The sequence below is a fragment of the Bidens hawaiensis genome, unplaced genomic scaffold, assembly GCF_021521415.1.
Source record: "Bidens hawaiensis isolate Kalapana, Puna unplaced genomic scaffold, B.hawaiensis_p1.1 tig00041905_1, whole genome shotgun sequence".
In the NCBI taxonomy this organism is placed as follows: Eukaryota; Viridiplantae; Streptophyta; class Magnoliopsida; order Asterales; family Asteraceae; genus Bidens; species Bidens hawaiensis.
The window spans coordinates 53,368-69,672 of record NW_027497434.1 but is presented as its reverse complement, the minus strand read 5'-3'; the positions used below and the strand labels follow the sequence as shown (position 1 = coordinate 69,672).

Sequence of the window (16,305 nt, the reverse complement as noted above, 5' to 3'; positions counted from 1 at the left end):
ATTCAGGATTTTGGTGCTCGATTCTTTTCGGCGTCCAAGTTTTCGAGCGTAGATGGGTCGGGTCGGTAATTCGGTCAGATAAATAAAACGCAATATCAATATCATGACAAAAGTACATCGTTAACATTCAAAAAACCACAAAGTCATATTAAGTAAAAAAGAAAGAGTTGGTCGACCGCTGTTGTCAGGTTGAAGTCTAACAGGTGATTGCTGAGGTCGTGAGGCAATGGCTGAAGCCTTGAGGCGAACTAGCGAAGGCGATGAGATGAAGGACGTACTCATTGGGTCGATAGAAACAGAAAATGACCGATCACTATTTTCGTTTTTTATTTAATTTTTATTTAGGTGTTATGTTTAAAAATGTTAATTGGTAGTTTAAAAAATATTAATTGGGTTGGGTTTATTGAACAAATCCATTAATTATTTTGGGTTTTTTAAATTATATATATGGATTATTATTGGCCCATTTATAATGTTTTTAGTAATTTTTATAGTTTTTTTAAGCTTTTTATATTCTATAAAAGAATATTTATTCCAAAAAAAAGTTTTAACAAAAATTTTCATAATCAGTGGGTTCGAATGTTTTTTTAAAATGATACTGGGTTAGCACATTGGTTGTTAATTCGATACCATAGGTTATATATAAAACCGAAAAAAAGGGAGTTTGGTCGAACCCGGTTGAATCAATGTGGCTCCGCCACTGATCGGTTCTTGTTCCGGGTCACCGGTTTGGTTCTCTCTTTGGTGATGATGAACCCCGGTTCGCTATGGGCTTTGGTTCTGTTCCGGATGTACTTCGGCTTCCTCGGTTCGGGATTCCTCTTCATTAAAATTGAGGAATACATTAGACGTTTCTAGTTTGTCGGTTATGTTTTAAGACTTTGGTAGGGATTCTTTTTCACTCGACCACCATGATGAATTTTCATCAAACACGATGTGTCTCGACACGTAGCATTTTTCGGTGTTCGAATAACAACAGTGCCACCTCTTTTTCTCTTGATCATACCCTACAAAAATAAATCTTGTATCTTTCTTCCCCATCTTCGTTCTAAGTTGGTTCGGTATGAACACGTAACAAACACACCCGAACACCTTTAACTAACTTATGTTCGGTTTAATTTTAAACAACTTCTCATAGGGTGAAACATACTCTTGATTTTGCAGTGGTAACTTATTACTCACATAGGCCGCCGTCTTCATGGATTCAGCCCAAAAACGCTCAGGCACGTTTTTATCATGCATGATACTTCTGCACGTCTCGGCTAGGTGTCGCTTCCTTCTTTCCCGATACACCGTTCTGTTCGGGTGTATTGGAGCAGGTGAGCTGTCTCTTGATCTTGTGATCCCTCAGATACTGACAAAAATCAGCAACTAGGTATTTGCCTCCATTGTCTGACCGAAGGCACCTAATGGTTTGGCCCGCTACCGTCTCTGCTTCACTTTTGAACATTTTTAACTTCTCAAAAGCTTGAGATTTCTCTTTCATGACATCAATCCAAACATAACATGGATAATCATCGATAAATGTTATCATAAACTGCGTACCTGAGTTTGATCGATGCTTAACGGGCCAGAGACATCAGAGTGGACTAGTTCCAATGGGTATGAGGCTTGAAAATTTGAGTCCTCAAACGGTTGCTATTTTGCCTTTACATATTGGCATCCTGCATGAATGACTTCTTTGTTCACTTCTAATTGTGGTAGCCCAACAGCTAGCTTCCTTTTCATCATTAGCTCGAGCTTGTCGTACCCAACATGGCCTAGCCGGTTGTGCCAAAGATCAACATTCTGGGTTTGTTTGGTTCGCTCCACATGAGCAGTTTCCGCAGAAAAAACATACACGGTGTCGTTTCTTTTACCTTGTAAAACTGGGCTGACTTGGTTTCATATTCATCAAAAATTCGGAGGTCATTCGGACCAAACAGAATGTACTTCCCGAGACCATAATTTGCGAAACTGAGAAAAGGTTCTTTCTCATTCCGGGAACATGAAAAACGTCTTCCATAACAAACTCCCTCTCATTCGGTGCCCGTAGAAGTTTTACATCTCCCACGTGTGCTATATAATGCCTCAAATCATCGACGATTACCACCACTTGACTACCCTTGTATTTTTCCGAGTTTATGATTCGATTCTTGTCTCCGGTCATATGGTTCGAGCACCCGGAGTCAACGACCCATTCACCGAGCGAATTTGCTTTAGTTTCAGTGGTGGCTGCTAAGGCGTACTTCTTAGACCAACACGACATGAGCCTCAACATCCCAAGGCTCTTCTTCCCTTGCCTCAGCCGGGTTTCTATCTTCTGTCGGTTGGCGGCAATACTTGGTTATCTGACCCTTTTGACCACAATTATAATAGGGGTATGGGAGCCGGTTGTTAAATTTTCCCTTCTTGCTACTCGACGCCTCATCTTTTGGGTTATTTCGATTATCTCGGTTATCGCGGTTATCTCGATTATCTCAATTATCTCGGTTATCTTGATTCTTCTTGTAATCTTGTTTCCATGGCTTTTCTTGATTCTTGAACACTCCTTTAATATACCGCCACTTCTTGGATTTTCCGGCATACAACGCTTTTTCTTCTTTGGCTTTGATCTAACTTTACAAAACTGTGTGGACAAAGCTTCTTGACCTGCAAGAAGATTATCGAGTTCGGTTAACCATGGCGGGGTTGGCCATCCTTTAATAGCTGCTACAAAACTTTGAAATTCCTATCTCAACCCATGAACGCTTATTCATTTCATTCTCGCATCACCGATTCAGGCCTGCTGATCTAACTCTCCTATTTCTTTGCACAAAGTTTTCACCTTATGAAAAGATTGTGGTATACCAAGTTCTTTCTAGCTTACCGATAAAAGCTCGTTTTCTAGCAACTGGAGCTTTGTGTTGTTTCTTTTGGAGAACAATGACGCGAGGGTATCCCAAGCTTGTTTCGGGGTTGCTAGGTAACAGATATGATCGACCAGATTCTCTTCAATCGTTGTCTTAAGAAGGTACATGGCTCGACCGACCTTAACCCGCCAGTCCGCCACTTGTGGATTGAACTGTTCGTGTCAATCCTCGGCTCGTTAACTTCAGCCTCGTTCGTTACCTCCAACAAATCTTGTTCTTGCAAATAGGACATCATACAATTTGACCAAACATTATAGTTTTGATCGTTCAATTTCTTCATTCCGCCACTCAACTTCAATTCTACCATCTTGTTCGGTTATCTTTTGCGATCGTTAAACTTATGCCTTCGATCGGTATGAACCTGCGAACGAGATGGGTATACTACGCGAATAAAGTTTTGATCGACAAGGCTCTGATACCACTTGTAAAATTAGCGAGTGAATATCAAGAACCAATGACACGCCAAACAAAAACACATAAATGGGCTTATATAATACCCTAGTCCTAATTCTATTGCAACATAGCGACCGACTCAATTTAAACTTCAAACTTATCTTTATTTTTAAAACAATAAAGACAGAAATACAAACTTTGTCCTTTAAACATACATGATTTACGGATCAAGTCCTTCAAAAAGTTTCATTACAGGCGGTGTCCTTTACATGCTATGCTATGTTTATTTGATTTTCGTCCTTTAAGTTAACTGCATCCAATTCCTCCGTTAAGTTTATGCACGTGAGTAACACGTGAGGGTTTTTTGGTCTTTTAACAAGTTTCTTTTCCCTCATCTCTCTCTCTTAAACCACGATAAACACCAGAAACCCTTTCACCTTTCATATCATACATCCAAAATTAGGGCTCAATTCATACATCCAAAATCTGGGCTCAATGTAAAGATCAAAAATTAGGGCTCAATCAAGGATGATGTATTGTGCTTGTGGTAAGCAAGCTGTTGTTCGAACGTCATGGACCGATAGAAATCCTAGTCGGAGATTCTTTTCTTGTCCGGACATGGTAACACCTTAAATTTTTTCAGATTTCTTTGATTAATGTAATTTTCATCTTCCTCCTATTTTCCAGTCATCAGATTGTCCGTTTCTTGGATGGCGTGATCCTCCAATGTGTGAAAGGGCAGTGGAGATTATCCCTAGTTTGTTGAAGTCTAAAAACAAAGCTGAAGAAAGTGTATAGAAAAGTAAAGCAGAAGCAAGAAAAATGAAGAAATGTTTGGTCATGAGTTAGGTCCTTTTCAGTGCAAATGTAATTGCAATGAAAATGATATAGGGTCATGCTGTTTAGAATGTAGTTTGGATGATCTTGTTAGGTTGTAATATTGAATGTTTAGAATGTAGTTTGGCTGATCTTCTTAGGTTTTAATATTGAATGTTCATGTAATGTTGTACTGTTGACTATAATCATCACAATGGAATGTATTTTTGGTTGTTAGTTTGGAAGTTTTTTAAATGTTAGCTTTGACTTTTGAATGGTGAAACACCATATTCATTTGATGTTAAAAAATAATCTGGTTATTTTGCAAACCGGTTTCAAAACAACCCGTTTTGACCCGAACCCATATTGACTCAATACGCTGCCATCCCGACCCAACTCACCCGTCGTCGGTTTGGGTTCGTGGTTGATTATTCTGGAAAGTATGCAAACATGTTATGACTAATAGTCGTGTTGGTGAAGTCGCGTGAACATATCGACTCGGTTACATCTTCTCTAATGATCTTCAATATTCGAGGCGAATGATCAACGCTTAAAACATTTTAAGTCACGTTGTTCATGTTAATAGTAGGCGAGTTATTGTTGTTGCGGCCGAGTTGGAACCCGGGATACCCACAGTTTTCGGGATCTTCGTTTCTCGAGAACGAACATTGGATCCCGGAGATGGTCCCACATGAGAACGACATGTCACTACACACTTGATCAGTTTGACACTTTTGAAACTCTTCAATCACAAAGGGTAATTCTGCCACTACACACTTGTAATCCAAACACCTCATTAAATAGTTAACCATTTGAATAGCCGACAACCGTTTCTGCGAGTTCTTCTCGGTTACACCCATGTTTAAAATCCCGACACCAGCCCGAATCAGCAGCCGTGCATAGCCTTCAACGTCCGGCCCGTTATGTTTAGCTAAAGCCATAACTAACCGATATGCGAGTTACCCTGCATAGGCTTTTCCAAAGCTGCAGCCACCCTTTGACAAACCTAGTTGACCATTTGACCCGAACAAAACCGCTAGTTATCTGATTCCACAAGTGCTTTTAAACAAAGGGCTGCACCGGATGATAAATTCTCATGGCTCGATAAAAGATAATTCGAGAGGGGTTTACAAAGAGAGTGAATAATTTCACTCTTTTTAACATTTAGTGATTCAAAGGAACTTTTGTATATTTGTTGTATTTTTGTGATTTGTTAATTTCAAATATAATTATTTATGAACCTTGTGGAACTACAGCCACATAATTGAACTACATTTATATGACAATTAATTTTGTTTCATCTTAAAATGACATTAACATGCAGCCACAACTTTTAACCAACATAGGTTGAATCATGGCAAATGGGTCCCTTGCTTTTAACCAACAGAGGTTGAATCAGGTGGGTTAGATGAGACCACAGCAAAATAATGCACTAGCATCTGCTCAGGTATGCATATTATCAATCTTATCTGTTTAATGCCAGGCCTTAGTAAATGCCGACCTGAAACCTAGAAAGGTTAAAAAAAATAGAACCGAAATAAAAACCTGGCAGTTTGGTTTACGTTTATGTGAAAACAAACTTACGATTCGGTCTTGGTTTTGCATGTAATAATTACTGGAAAAGCCAATCTGAACCAAATTTATTGGTTCAAATTTTATTTTAATAATTATTTTGGGCCAATTTTTTTTCGGTCCAGTGCTATAGTTTTTTGGCTCAGATGGGAAAACCAAAGACAAGAACCCGAAAAAACCAAAACCGAACGGTTTTTAAAAATCGAAAACCGAAGTTTCAGTTTTGGCCCAAAATCGACCCAAAGGGGTACAAAACAGTGACAAAAGGTGTACGAAAAGAGAGTGCAGCTATCAATCCAAACAAACATAAAGAAATAATAACAGTGCAACTAACTTCATTCCAAATGCTCTGATTAACAGTGCAGCTAACTTCAGTTCTAACCAAGCAGTACCACCACCGGACCAAAAAAGTCAACGCTGACCAAAAAAGTCAAAGCTGATAAAAAGTCAGCTATAATCCAAATGCTCCGATTGACCAGCTGCATCATAAATTAAATGGTTGTCCAAATGACAAAAATACCCTTGGTAGCCCAACATATCAACAACCAATAATTTACTAAATGTATTCAAATATATTAACAACCAACAATTTCAAGAACCAAATATTGACAAAATAAACATCAGCCATTCATTAATATTAAACAAATTATAATTGTTCCATGGACAACCTAAAAACAGTCAATACATATTACAAACCAAAAGACAACCCAAAATATTGTTCCATGGAATGAACAGTCAAAACCCGAAAAACATTACATCCCAAAACATTAATTTTACACTGCAGAAGGGCATGATCATATGTTGTGACATTTTTGGCGGCATCCCCCACAAGCATTGGATCCTGGTGGCCTGGCCTTCCTAACTGTTTTTGCTTTTGTAGAAGGACCTTGTACTTCAACTTCCACAGATTTTCCCGTTGCCTTCTTCCCCTTCTTACCTGTAGTAGCTTCTTCCTTTTCCACATGTGACTTTTTCCTAGATTTCTTTGGCCTCCCAATAGGCTTATGATACTTTGGTGCTGTGATTGGTGTTGGCACATGTGACTTGGGCCACATAGACATTCCATTAATAGGATAAACTTTGTAACTGTATACATCCTTCCACCTCTCCATTGTGTATATTGGATTGACAAATGATTCTGGTTTGCCAACATTAGGGTCATGAGCAGCCTTCACCCAAATACTTGCCACAACATGTCTGCATGGTATCCCAGTGACTTCCCATCTCCTACATGCACAAGTATTTGTTCTCATGTTCACTACACATTGATCACCATTTGGTCCAGTCACCTGATAATGCTCCTTACCATTCCAATGCACAGTGTACCTATCATTTGAATGTGTTAAAACAATGTATATTCCAATTTTGTTTAAAAGACACGTGAAAGGACTAGAACTAACCTATTAGCTTCCTTCTTCACTGACTCCATAATGCTAGTAGCATATGGTGTTAGCAAGCATGATGACTTATCAATTACCTTCAAAACATTCACTATTTTCCTCATAAGATACTCCCTTATGTATTCCAACAACGTGATTATTGGTTTGTCCCTTCCATCTACTAGCTTTGAATGGAAGACTTCACACATGTTATTGATCAAGACATCTAAGAGTGCTCTTCCTATTATAACAAAATAACTAATAGTATTATAAACTTTAAACGAACACTCAAGCTAACATCTAAGAAAGGTAAAAAAATATTACCAGTAAAGTGTGATCTTGACCAATGCTCGGGTGGGATTTTAGACACCCAAAGATGTGCCCTTTTGTTTAACCTTTTTAATACATGCATTTCTCTTTCATAATGAGCAGCAGTTGTACATGTGGCTAGTTTCCAGATGGCATCCCTATAAATCTTGCCTTTGAATATTTGTTTCACATTTTCAGTACTGTGTCTAACACAATATCTATGCTCTGCACAAGGAAACACCCTTTCCACTGCTTGGATAAGGCCTTGTACATTCATGGAACAATTACATCTTTGATATGACATGATAAGATAAATATCAAATTGTTGAATGAAAAGGAATGCACACTAACCTTTTGCCTATCACTCATAAAGGTAAATTTAGATCTGCTATCCATGTCCAAGTCATCACCAAGGCATTGCAAAAACCATTGTCAAGAGAGCATTGTTTCAGCTTCTACAACCGCATATGCTAAGGGGTAATATCCATTGTTTGGATCTAGACCAACTATAGTGAGCAATTGACCAAGCCATCCAGTTTTGAGGAAGGCCCCATCCAGACCCAAAAGATCTCTCCCAATAGCTTTAAAACCTTTTTTCAAAGACCTCAAGCATACATAGATTCTTTTAAAAGTTCTTGTCTCAGATGTGGGGTCGATGCACGTTTCTACTTCAAGGTCAACTGTTGTACTCGGTTTAGTATTCTTCAACTCTTCAATGTAATCCCTAAGCAGCCCATATTGAGATCTAAAATTTTCGTTGATCTATTCCTTGGCCATAGTCTTTGCGCTATATGCTTTCATGTCAGAAACATCAACCTCATACTTCTTCTGGAACTTTTCTTTGATAGCTTTAATTGGCATCTTGGGGTTATTTTGTAGTTCCTCAATTAAGTGATGAGATAGGAAGCTAGCTGTGCAAGCATAAATCTGCCTTATTTGAAGGCATTTATGGTCCGTCACCAACTTGGTTATTTTCCAAGATCTTGTTTTGTTATGGTAAGAAAGCAACAGAACCCAAGGGCATTTATTCACAAGTGGGTCTTTCCTTTTTCCCCTACCCCCAACATGTTTCTCTGTTGATCCTTTATCTTTCTCACAAAGACTAGATCCAACCCCCAATTTTTTTTCAAATGGGACCCATCTTCCATATCACCTTCACACACTGCCCGAACCCTTATAAGATCATCTTTTCGAATCCTAATTTGTCTTCTTGTTTCAACAGCATGTGATCTAATAATTTTCTTCACCTCTTCTTTTGTACCAAACACTTAACCCTTATAGAAAAGGGAATCTATGTCTCTCTCATTCGCTTCTTCTCCATAAAATTTATCATTATCCAGCATTACTTCTCCCATTTCCATTTCCAAACTGTCTAAACCACCAATGGTACCTTGGTGATCAACATCAATATCAGTATGCAATCTAAAATCCCACATATCTACTTCCACATCATTTGTTATGTCACCATCTTCTAACCTGAAATCACTATCTTCCTCATCAGTACCATCACCCCCCTCATCATGAGAATCTTCCTCATCATCCCCACCCGACTCATCTCCCCCATAACAGTTATCAAATTCATGCTATCATCTCCATTATTATCATATCCAGTGTTATCATCTCCACAACATTAACAATAATAAGTCAGTAACTACCATAATTTAAGCTAAATAGGACTGGAACATTGATATTGTAAACCCTAGAAAGTTGAAATTACCATAGAATCCTTCAACTTCTGGTAGATGGAGTGCTTCACGGATGTAGAATCGAGGCTCTATGATTCTTTCAATCGTTCATCTAAAGGTGCTTGGTTAGGACTTTAGGGTTCAGATTGGCAAATTTTGGATGTATGATATGAAAGGTGAAAGAAATAGGATGAAAGGGTTTCTGGTGTTTATCGTGGTTTAAGAGAGAGAGTGAGGAGGGATGAGAGACTTGTTAAAAGACAAAAAAACCCTCACGTGTTACTCACGTGCATAAACTTAACGGAGGAATTGGATGCAGTTAACTTAAAGGACGAAAATCAAATAAATAGACACCGCCTGTAATGAAACTTTTTTAAGGAATTGATCTGTAAATCATGTATGTTTAAAGGACAAAATTTGTATTTCTGCCAACAATAAAATAAAACTAATTAACCAAACTTAACCCTCAAGTTATTATGTTTCATTTTAACTCTTGAGCTTTTAGATCTCCTTCAAACCATCTTTTTGAGATCAATCGAACCGCCCTTTAATGTTGTAGTTTTTATCAAAATTGGCAATCAGCTTTGTAAGGAGACATTGTTTAATCAAAACTGAGTCTGTTTTTGTCTAGCATACCTTATTTTAGAAAAGAAATATTTGTTTTGACTCATTTAACCATTTAGAGATGCAAAATGTTAACAACAAGCAATTCTTAAGCATCTTAAGCAAATATTGGGTATGTTTGGCAAAAAGCTTTTATGAGCTTTTAAGAGCTTCAAGCTTTTAAGAAAAAACTCATTCTTAGGGTATGTTTGGCAATGAGTTTTTAGAAGCTTTTAGGGGCTTCAAGCTTCAAGCTTTTAAGAAAAAACTCATACTCAATTAAAAGCCTTGTTTGGTTGATGGAGCTTGAAGCTTTTAGGTCATGAGAAAAAGTTTAAAGCTTAAAGCTCCAACTAGTAACGTTTAGAAAGAGCTACAAGCTTTTAGTATTTTAATTACTTAAATAACCTTCCAAAATAAGTATATTTAATATTATTGTTTTTTAGTTATGCATATTTTGGTCATTTTATACATTTTATTAAAAGTTCCAGCTACTCTGTCAAATACCTAAATATATCTAAAAGCTGCAGCTTCCAGCCACACTAGTAACGTTTAGAAAGAGCTACAAGCTTTTAATATTTTAATTACTTAAATAACCTTTCAAAATAAGTATATTTAATATTATTGTTTTTTAGTTATGCATATTTTGGTCATTTTATACATTTTATTAAAAGCTCCCGCTACTCTGCCAAATACCTAAATATATCTAAAAGCTGCAGCTTCCAGCTACCAGCTTCCAGCCACCAGTCACCAGCTTCCAGCTACCAACCACCTGCTAGTTTTGTCAAATATACCCTTAATAAAAATCTTTGTTTGGTTGAACAAACTTCAAGCTTTTAAAGTTCGGAAAAGCTCCATTTTTGAGGAAAAGCCAGAAGCTTTTACATTTGAATTTACAAGTTTAGTACTTGAACTTTCATCAAGTTTTGTAAATTTATATAATAACAATTACATATTTTACCCTTATTCAAAACTAACTACCCCATGACTCTTTAAAAGACCATAACTTTTTCACATGTTAATATTTTTTTTAAACAAATTACATCATAATAAAGAGCATTTTATTCTCTTTAATTTGTGTATGATATTGTTATACTTCTTTAACTTTAAAAAATTAGTATACTACGTGATTACCGGTTATGATTGGCAACAAGTGGAGTCAGACGAGCTCGGGTCATGTGTAAGACCAAATTAGTGTCTGAACGAGTCGATCCAAAAAGGGTTAATTTAGTTCGGTTCGTGTCGGCATAATTTTGAGTCGAAAGGGTGCCAGATCAGAACATGTTTCAGATTAAAACGGTGTCGGGTCAGAAAAGGGGTTCAGATCAAAAAAGGTTGGTTTAAAAATTATCTATTTGAAATTACTGTATATTTGAGCTTTGTTTCTTGATTTTCGCCACCGGTTACACGTTTATTGCCTTTGCACGAATTGCACGTCTGCATTCGAGTTATGTGTGCACTATTATCAAGTGAATCACCTACCGACACTAATTATGCGGTTGATGTCAGGTTGCGCGCACTCCGCCACACTGCGCTGGCACCCAGTTAATTTTATTAAAAGCTCCAGCTGCTCTGTCAAAAACCTAAATATATCTAAAAAGCTACAGCTTCCAGCTTCCAACTAACAGCCTTCAGCTAGTTTTGCCAAACATACCCATTGTGTTGTGTTAGTTTGAGTTCCAGGTCTGAGTTGTGATTAGTAAAAACTTAAGGTTAAGGGGATGGTTTGGAACTTTGGAGTTCAAAAATCTTTCAAAAATTTTGGGTCTTTAGATCATGTTGGTTTTAATCTAAGTAAACAAGAATCTATAATTTTGAGACATTGGTCATGTCCAAGTTACATACATAGTTTAAATGTGCCACTCTTGAATCTTGATATCATGTTTGGGTTCATCAACTTCAATCCAACAACCTGCCAACCCTAAATTTCACATGCTTTTAACGAATATTTAACTTTTATTCAATCACCATACATCAATATATCATCATGTATAAGAAGCAATGCTATACATAAATACACTGACCGGTGACCACATAACACATAGCTAAGCCCGTAGTTTCTCAACAGTCAACTTATTCAAACACATGATCGTTCACGGATACAGATAACCACCGCATGACGAGAATGCTATACTCGGACATTAAAATCCCACAATACATGATATCCTGCACATATCATTTGACAGATTGATGAGAACAAAATGAAGAATGTTATTTAACAGAAGGTCAAACCTCAAATGCAAATTATTATTATAGAATATTGTCAAGTAAAGCTTGAGTTGAGTACATACAGTAAGGAACCATGCTCCACCTTTGATTACCATCTTTCTTCCATTCCCACAAAACAATTTTTGTACCATCACGCACGCCACCATGGTTTTTGTCACCATTAAACGCATCAACATTGAGTCGGATATTATTGACCATTCTTACCGCCCGATAACCGTCCCCTAAGTCCTTGCTCTCGGTCCAAAGAACTGATTCATCAAGCTTATCAGGGTTGTATTCGGTCAACTGAACCTGAAGAAAGAAATTACAACTTCACTAACACAAAAAATAAGCAACTGAAGGTTATATGATGTTGCAAGGTGCTTAATACAACACTTTTCCATTGAAAGTGAAATAAAAGTTTTATCAATTTGTCAAACAGTAGTTGTGTTGACCCTTAAAAGTCAAATTACTACATTTGATTATAATTAAACTTCAAATCCCTTAAATTTATGGCTAAGAAGGGGTGTTCGTTTTTCGGTTTTAAACCGATTAAACTCTTAACCGAACCGAACCAAACCACAGCAAACCAAAGAGTTTAAAACAGAATCAAATTACATAGATAGTTTTCGGTCAAAACAGAATTGGGATTCCGATTTTGGTTTCAGAAATCTGAATTCGGTTCGAACCGAGCTAACCAAAAACAGAACACAATATCGTTATTCAAGTTTTGTCATTTATCCAATTGCCGAAACCAATATCATTATAACGCCATAATTTTTTTAATTATATTTTTTGGCTTATTCCGTCGAAACCAATAACTAAACTGAATAAACAGCAAACCGAACCAATGAGGCGAAGAACACCCTGATCATATTCAATTACCAATACCTGATCATATTTTATTACCAAACCGCAAACTGAATTTGGTTTTCGATTAGAAGTCTGAATTAACCATATAAGCCGAATATCGTTATTAAGCTTTTATCATTTATCGAATTACATCTTTAGCCCAACCCAATATCATTATAAAAGTACAAAGGAAATGAAATAAATAAATAAATAAGTTGTTTGGTTATTCAGCCGAAACCAATAAATAAAGCGCAAACCGACCGATGAACACCTTGATAGAATGAGTGACATACAGGATAAGTTGCACCAATGGAGTGTTTGATGGCTTGACCAGTGGCCTTGTTGACCAAAGCAAAAGAGGGATAACCCTGTTCATCCTTCACACGTGTGCTAAACTTCTCATCTCTAATCCAATGCTGCTTGTTTCAAAACCAAACATTAATAATAATTTCAACAAATTAATTAAAACCAACCCAACATATGAAATTATAATATTATTTAATTACCTGATGAGGATCGGACGGATTAGACGGCGCAAGAATCACTTTCCCGTCACGAATCGTCAGAGCGTAATCGGGTTTCGCCTTGCAGTAAACCCTAACTGTTGGTTTATTATCTGTATATTTTTCGGGTTCTTTTTGGTGATCAGTATGGTGGTGAATGATAACCGGAGGGATATGTGGGGTGTAGTGGTGCGGTGGTGGTGGAGGATAGAGCTCAACGTGTGGTGGAGGTGGGTATGGTGGTTGATGGTGGTGGATGATGACAGGAGGAGGGTAGAGTGGTTCGCCGTGCGGTGGTGGTGGGTACGGTGGTTCGCCGTGTGGTGGTGGTGAGTAGAGTGGTTCGCCGTGACGGTGGTGGTGGTGGTAGTGATGGTGGTTGTGTGGGTCCATTTTAAAAATGTGTTAAACACGCAAACTGTGGTGGTTACTGGTTAGTTTACATAGGGGAATAACAGGATACTGACTTGTACATTGTGTTGGAAGAGTTGTGCGCTGCTTTGGACTGTACTAGTAGTTACAGTTTGACAATTTGTTCCCAACTATGTTCCCACTTGTGTAATTACAATTCTATCCTTATTCCTTACCGTATGATATAAGGTTAAAAGAGTCAATTTGGCGTTGTTAAGATTGTTAAGGAAACTAGCCAAGCCAAGTATTGTTTTAGAAGTCTTACCTATTAAGCAAGGGAAAAGTAAAAATGGGAGAAGCGTAATAAGAATTTGTTTTAAAAATATATTCAAATAAAATAATAAAAAAATCATAACCCAAAATATAAATAAAAAACGAAAAAATTTAAAATCCTAAAATGTTTCCCCCAGTCATTCTCGTTAAAAAAACGTCAAAAAGACACAATGCCAAGCAAAAAACACCAATTAAATGGAAATTTTATGGTCTCGTTATTATACTTTTAATTTGACGATCATCCTAGCATATCTTAAAACCAAAAAAAATCTTTTTTATTTATTTCTTTTAACTCATTTTAATTAAATAAATAACCTATTAATTAAGAGTAAATCTTTCATTTAACCCATCAAAACTAGGGGTGTAGGCGAGCCGAGTTCAACTGGTCTTGAGTTAGGCTGGTTTCGACCTAAAGCTCAAGCCCGGCTTGTTACTTGTTTTTTTAACCTTGGGTTGAGAATTGAGTGACTCGATCCCAAACATTGAAAAGAAAGGAGAAGAGTCGTCCTCCTCCTCGTTAGGGTTGTGTAAAATTTAGAACTGTAAACCAACCCACCAAATTGCCGTCCATCACCAACACGGCAGGGCAATCTGCAACTCCATTCTTCTCACCAGGTAAGCCCAGCCCAATTGATTATATATACTTTTAAGTTTTATTTCTTGATTTACTAAGTTGTATGTAAATGATTATAACATTCACAATAGTATTGCTTGAGCCGACTCATTAGCATGCCCTACCATCTTCAAGGTAATTCCCTTAAAACTAAGAAACAATGATCATGCCAGTTCAACAAAATCATCTTTGGCACAATCAGATAACACAAGTATCAATGTCAAAAACTAAATGCGATAAACATAAATTGAGCAATTTACCTCCATCGATTTCCCAATGTCAAACTTGGGAGCCTTCAAAATCTTAACTTTGCACTTGCAATGGATCTCACAGTGGCTGCATAAGTGCCAACCTGAACTCCATGGTAAATATTAATAGAATGCTAGCCAGTATATATATAGTTAAAAAACACAAACATCATATGAGTAACTTGGGCGATAATTAAAGCTCGTAATCAAAAGAATATGACAAATCATTAGAAAAATACTATATTTACAGGGTATACACTGCCTAAACATTAATAAAACAAAAAGATCCGAGCTTTATCTACATCGTTTTTTCAATTTCATATCATTATCAAAAACAGTGTATACAAATCCAATATTTCATACAGAGTCAAAACTTAACAACATACATCCAATCTGGAAGAAGAATAGTGCATGTGCATTTCCCTCTCTATTCCAAAGTCACAACCAACCATATTGGGACTTGAGTAGGTATTTGTGGTTGAAACAAACCAAAATCACCCTGCCAATTATAGAACTCATCAAAATTATAACATGTTAGGATATCAGTAAGTTTATAAAAGAAGTTACTAACTAAAGTCATAAAGTGCAAGAATAAACAACAAAAAGGAAAAGAACGTTACAAAAATCAAACAGAGAGGTGTTATCCTTAGGTTTGGAACTATCTATGCATAAATTCGTGACTTGGAAGGACATTGCCCATATGATGGATTTTTTTGGCATTGTTCACCAAGAGGGATGCTACATTGAGAGTGTTAATTTAAGTTTTGTACTAAGATTACCAGCCATGATATTGAGGGCAACAGGCTCCTGTTCTACCACACCAACCTTTGTCAAGCTCCCTATGTATTCATATGATATCAGTGTATGATGCATGACAATCATGGATTTATACTCGTGGTTTAAGATACCTAATGTGCAGACTCAGTATGCTTAACAGTTGACGAAACTTAAATCGAATTATTAAATAAATATCAAACTACAACAAATTTATAAAATAAGATAAAATTTTTACAGAAATATATATATTCTTAAACTTACCGTTGCTATGAATCATCATACTTCACGTTACCAGGAATTGATATTCTAGCAGATTCAATGTTTCTTAAAAAGCCTCCTCACAAATTCCATTCAATCTGCATTCATTTGCATTTCATATAATTAGAACAAACAAAAAGGGTTCGATGAAAACGTTTTTGTTATAGGAGTGTTCAATTTGTGTTTAAACTTAAAACACAGTGATCACTTTAAAATGTTCGGGCCATTGGGTGAAAATGACCATAATTCAAGTTTTCAGAAGCAAGGCAGGAGATAAAATGGTGCCTTTATGATTTTTTTTTTTTTTAATTTAAGCTATGTTGCAAACACTCACCTTGGTTCATCTATGACAATTATTGCTTCTTGTACCTATATCAAACCAATATAAAAAAATTGGAAAAAGAATAAGAATCACACTTTCAAGTATAACCGGTCTACCCTATATCTAAGTTAGACCAGGAAGCAATACATTTCCTAAAATCCAAGCTTAGATAATAAATATTCAAAACTCACC

The 16,305-nt window shown here is 36.7% G+C and overlaps 2 protein-coding genes across 2 annotated transcripts; both read right to left on the bottom strand.

Moving 5' to 3' along the window:
• Nucleotides 1-6,466: 6,466 nt before the first annotated feature.
• Nucleotides 6,467-7,637, bottom strand: LOC143593307 (uncharacterized). Its single transcript, XM_077072975.1, has 3 exons — nt 7,376-7,637; nt 7,073-7,292; nt 6,467-6,998 (listed from the first exon to the last, which is right to left on the bottom strand). Exons 1-3 carry the CDS (start codon nt 7,635-7,637, stop codon nt 6,467-6,469), a joined length of 1,014 nt encoding a protein of 337 aa, XP_076929090.1.
• Nucleotides 7,638-11,785: 4,148 nt separating this feature from the next.
• LOC143593309 (ricin B-like lectin R40G3) lies at nt 11,786-13,604 on the bottom strand. The gene is made up of 4 exons (XM_077072976.1): nt 13,215-13,604; nt 13,002-13,124; nt 11,940-12,168; nt 11,786-11,814 (listed from the first exon to the last, which is right to left on the bottom strand). Coding segments are annotated over exons 1-4 (744 nt in total). The 3' UTR covers nt 11,786-11,812.
• Nucleotides 13,605-16,305: the final 2,701 nt, after the last annotated feature.

Coding starts and splice junctions, on each gene's coding strand:
- LOC143593307 (XM_077072975.1), bottom strand. CDS start 7,637: ATGAATGTACAAGGCCTTATCCAAGCAGTGGAAAGGGTGTTTCCTTGT. Junction 7,293..7,375: donor GTCAAGATCACACTTTACTG/GTAATATTTTTT, acceptor TTGTTATAATAG/GAAGAGCACTCTTAGATGTC. Junction 6,999..7,072: donor GTGAAGAAGGAAGCTAATAG/GTTAGTTCTAGT, acceptor TTCAAATGATAG/GTACACTGTGCATTGGAATG.
- LOC143593309 (XM_077072976.1), bottom strand. CDS start 13,604: ATGGACCCACACAACCACCATCACTACCACCACCACCACCGTCACGGC. Junction 13,125..13,214: donor ATCCGTCCGATCCTCATCAG/GTAATTAAATAA, acceptor TGAAACAAGCAG/CATTGGATTAGAGATGAGAA. Junction 12,169..13,001: donor CCATTGGTGCAACTTATCCT/GTATGTCACTCA, acceptor TTCTTTCTTCAG/GTTCAGTTGACCGAATACAA.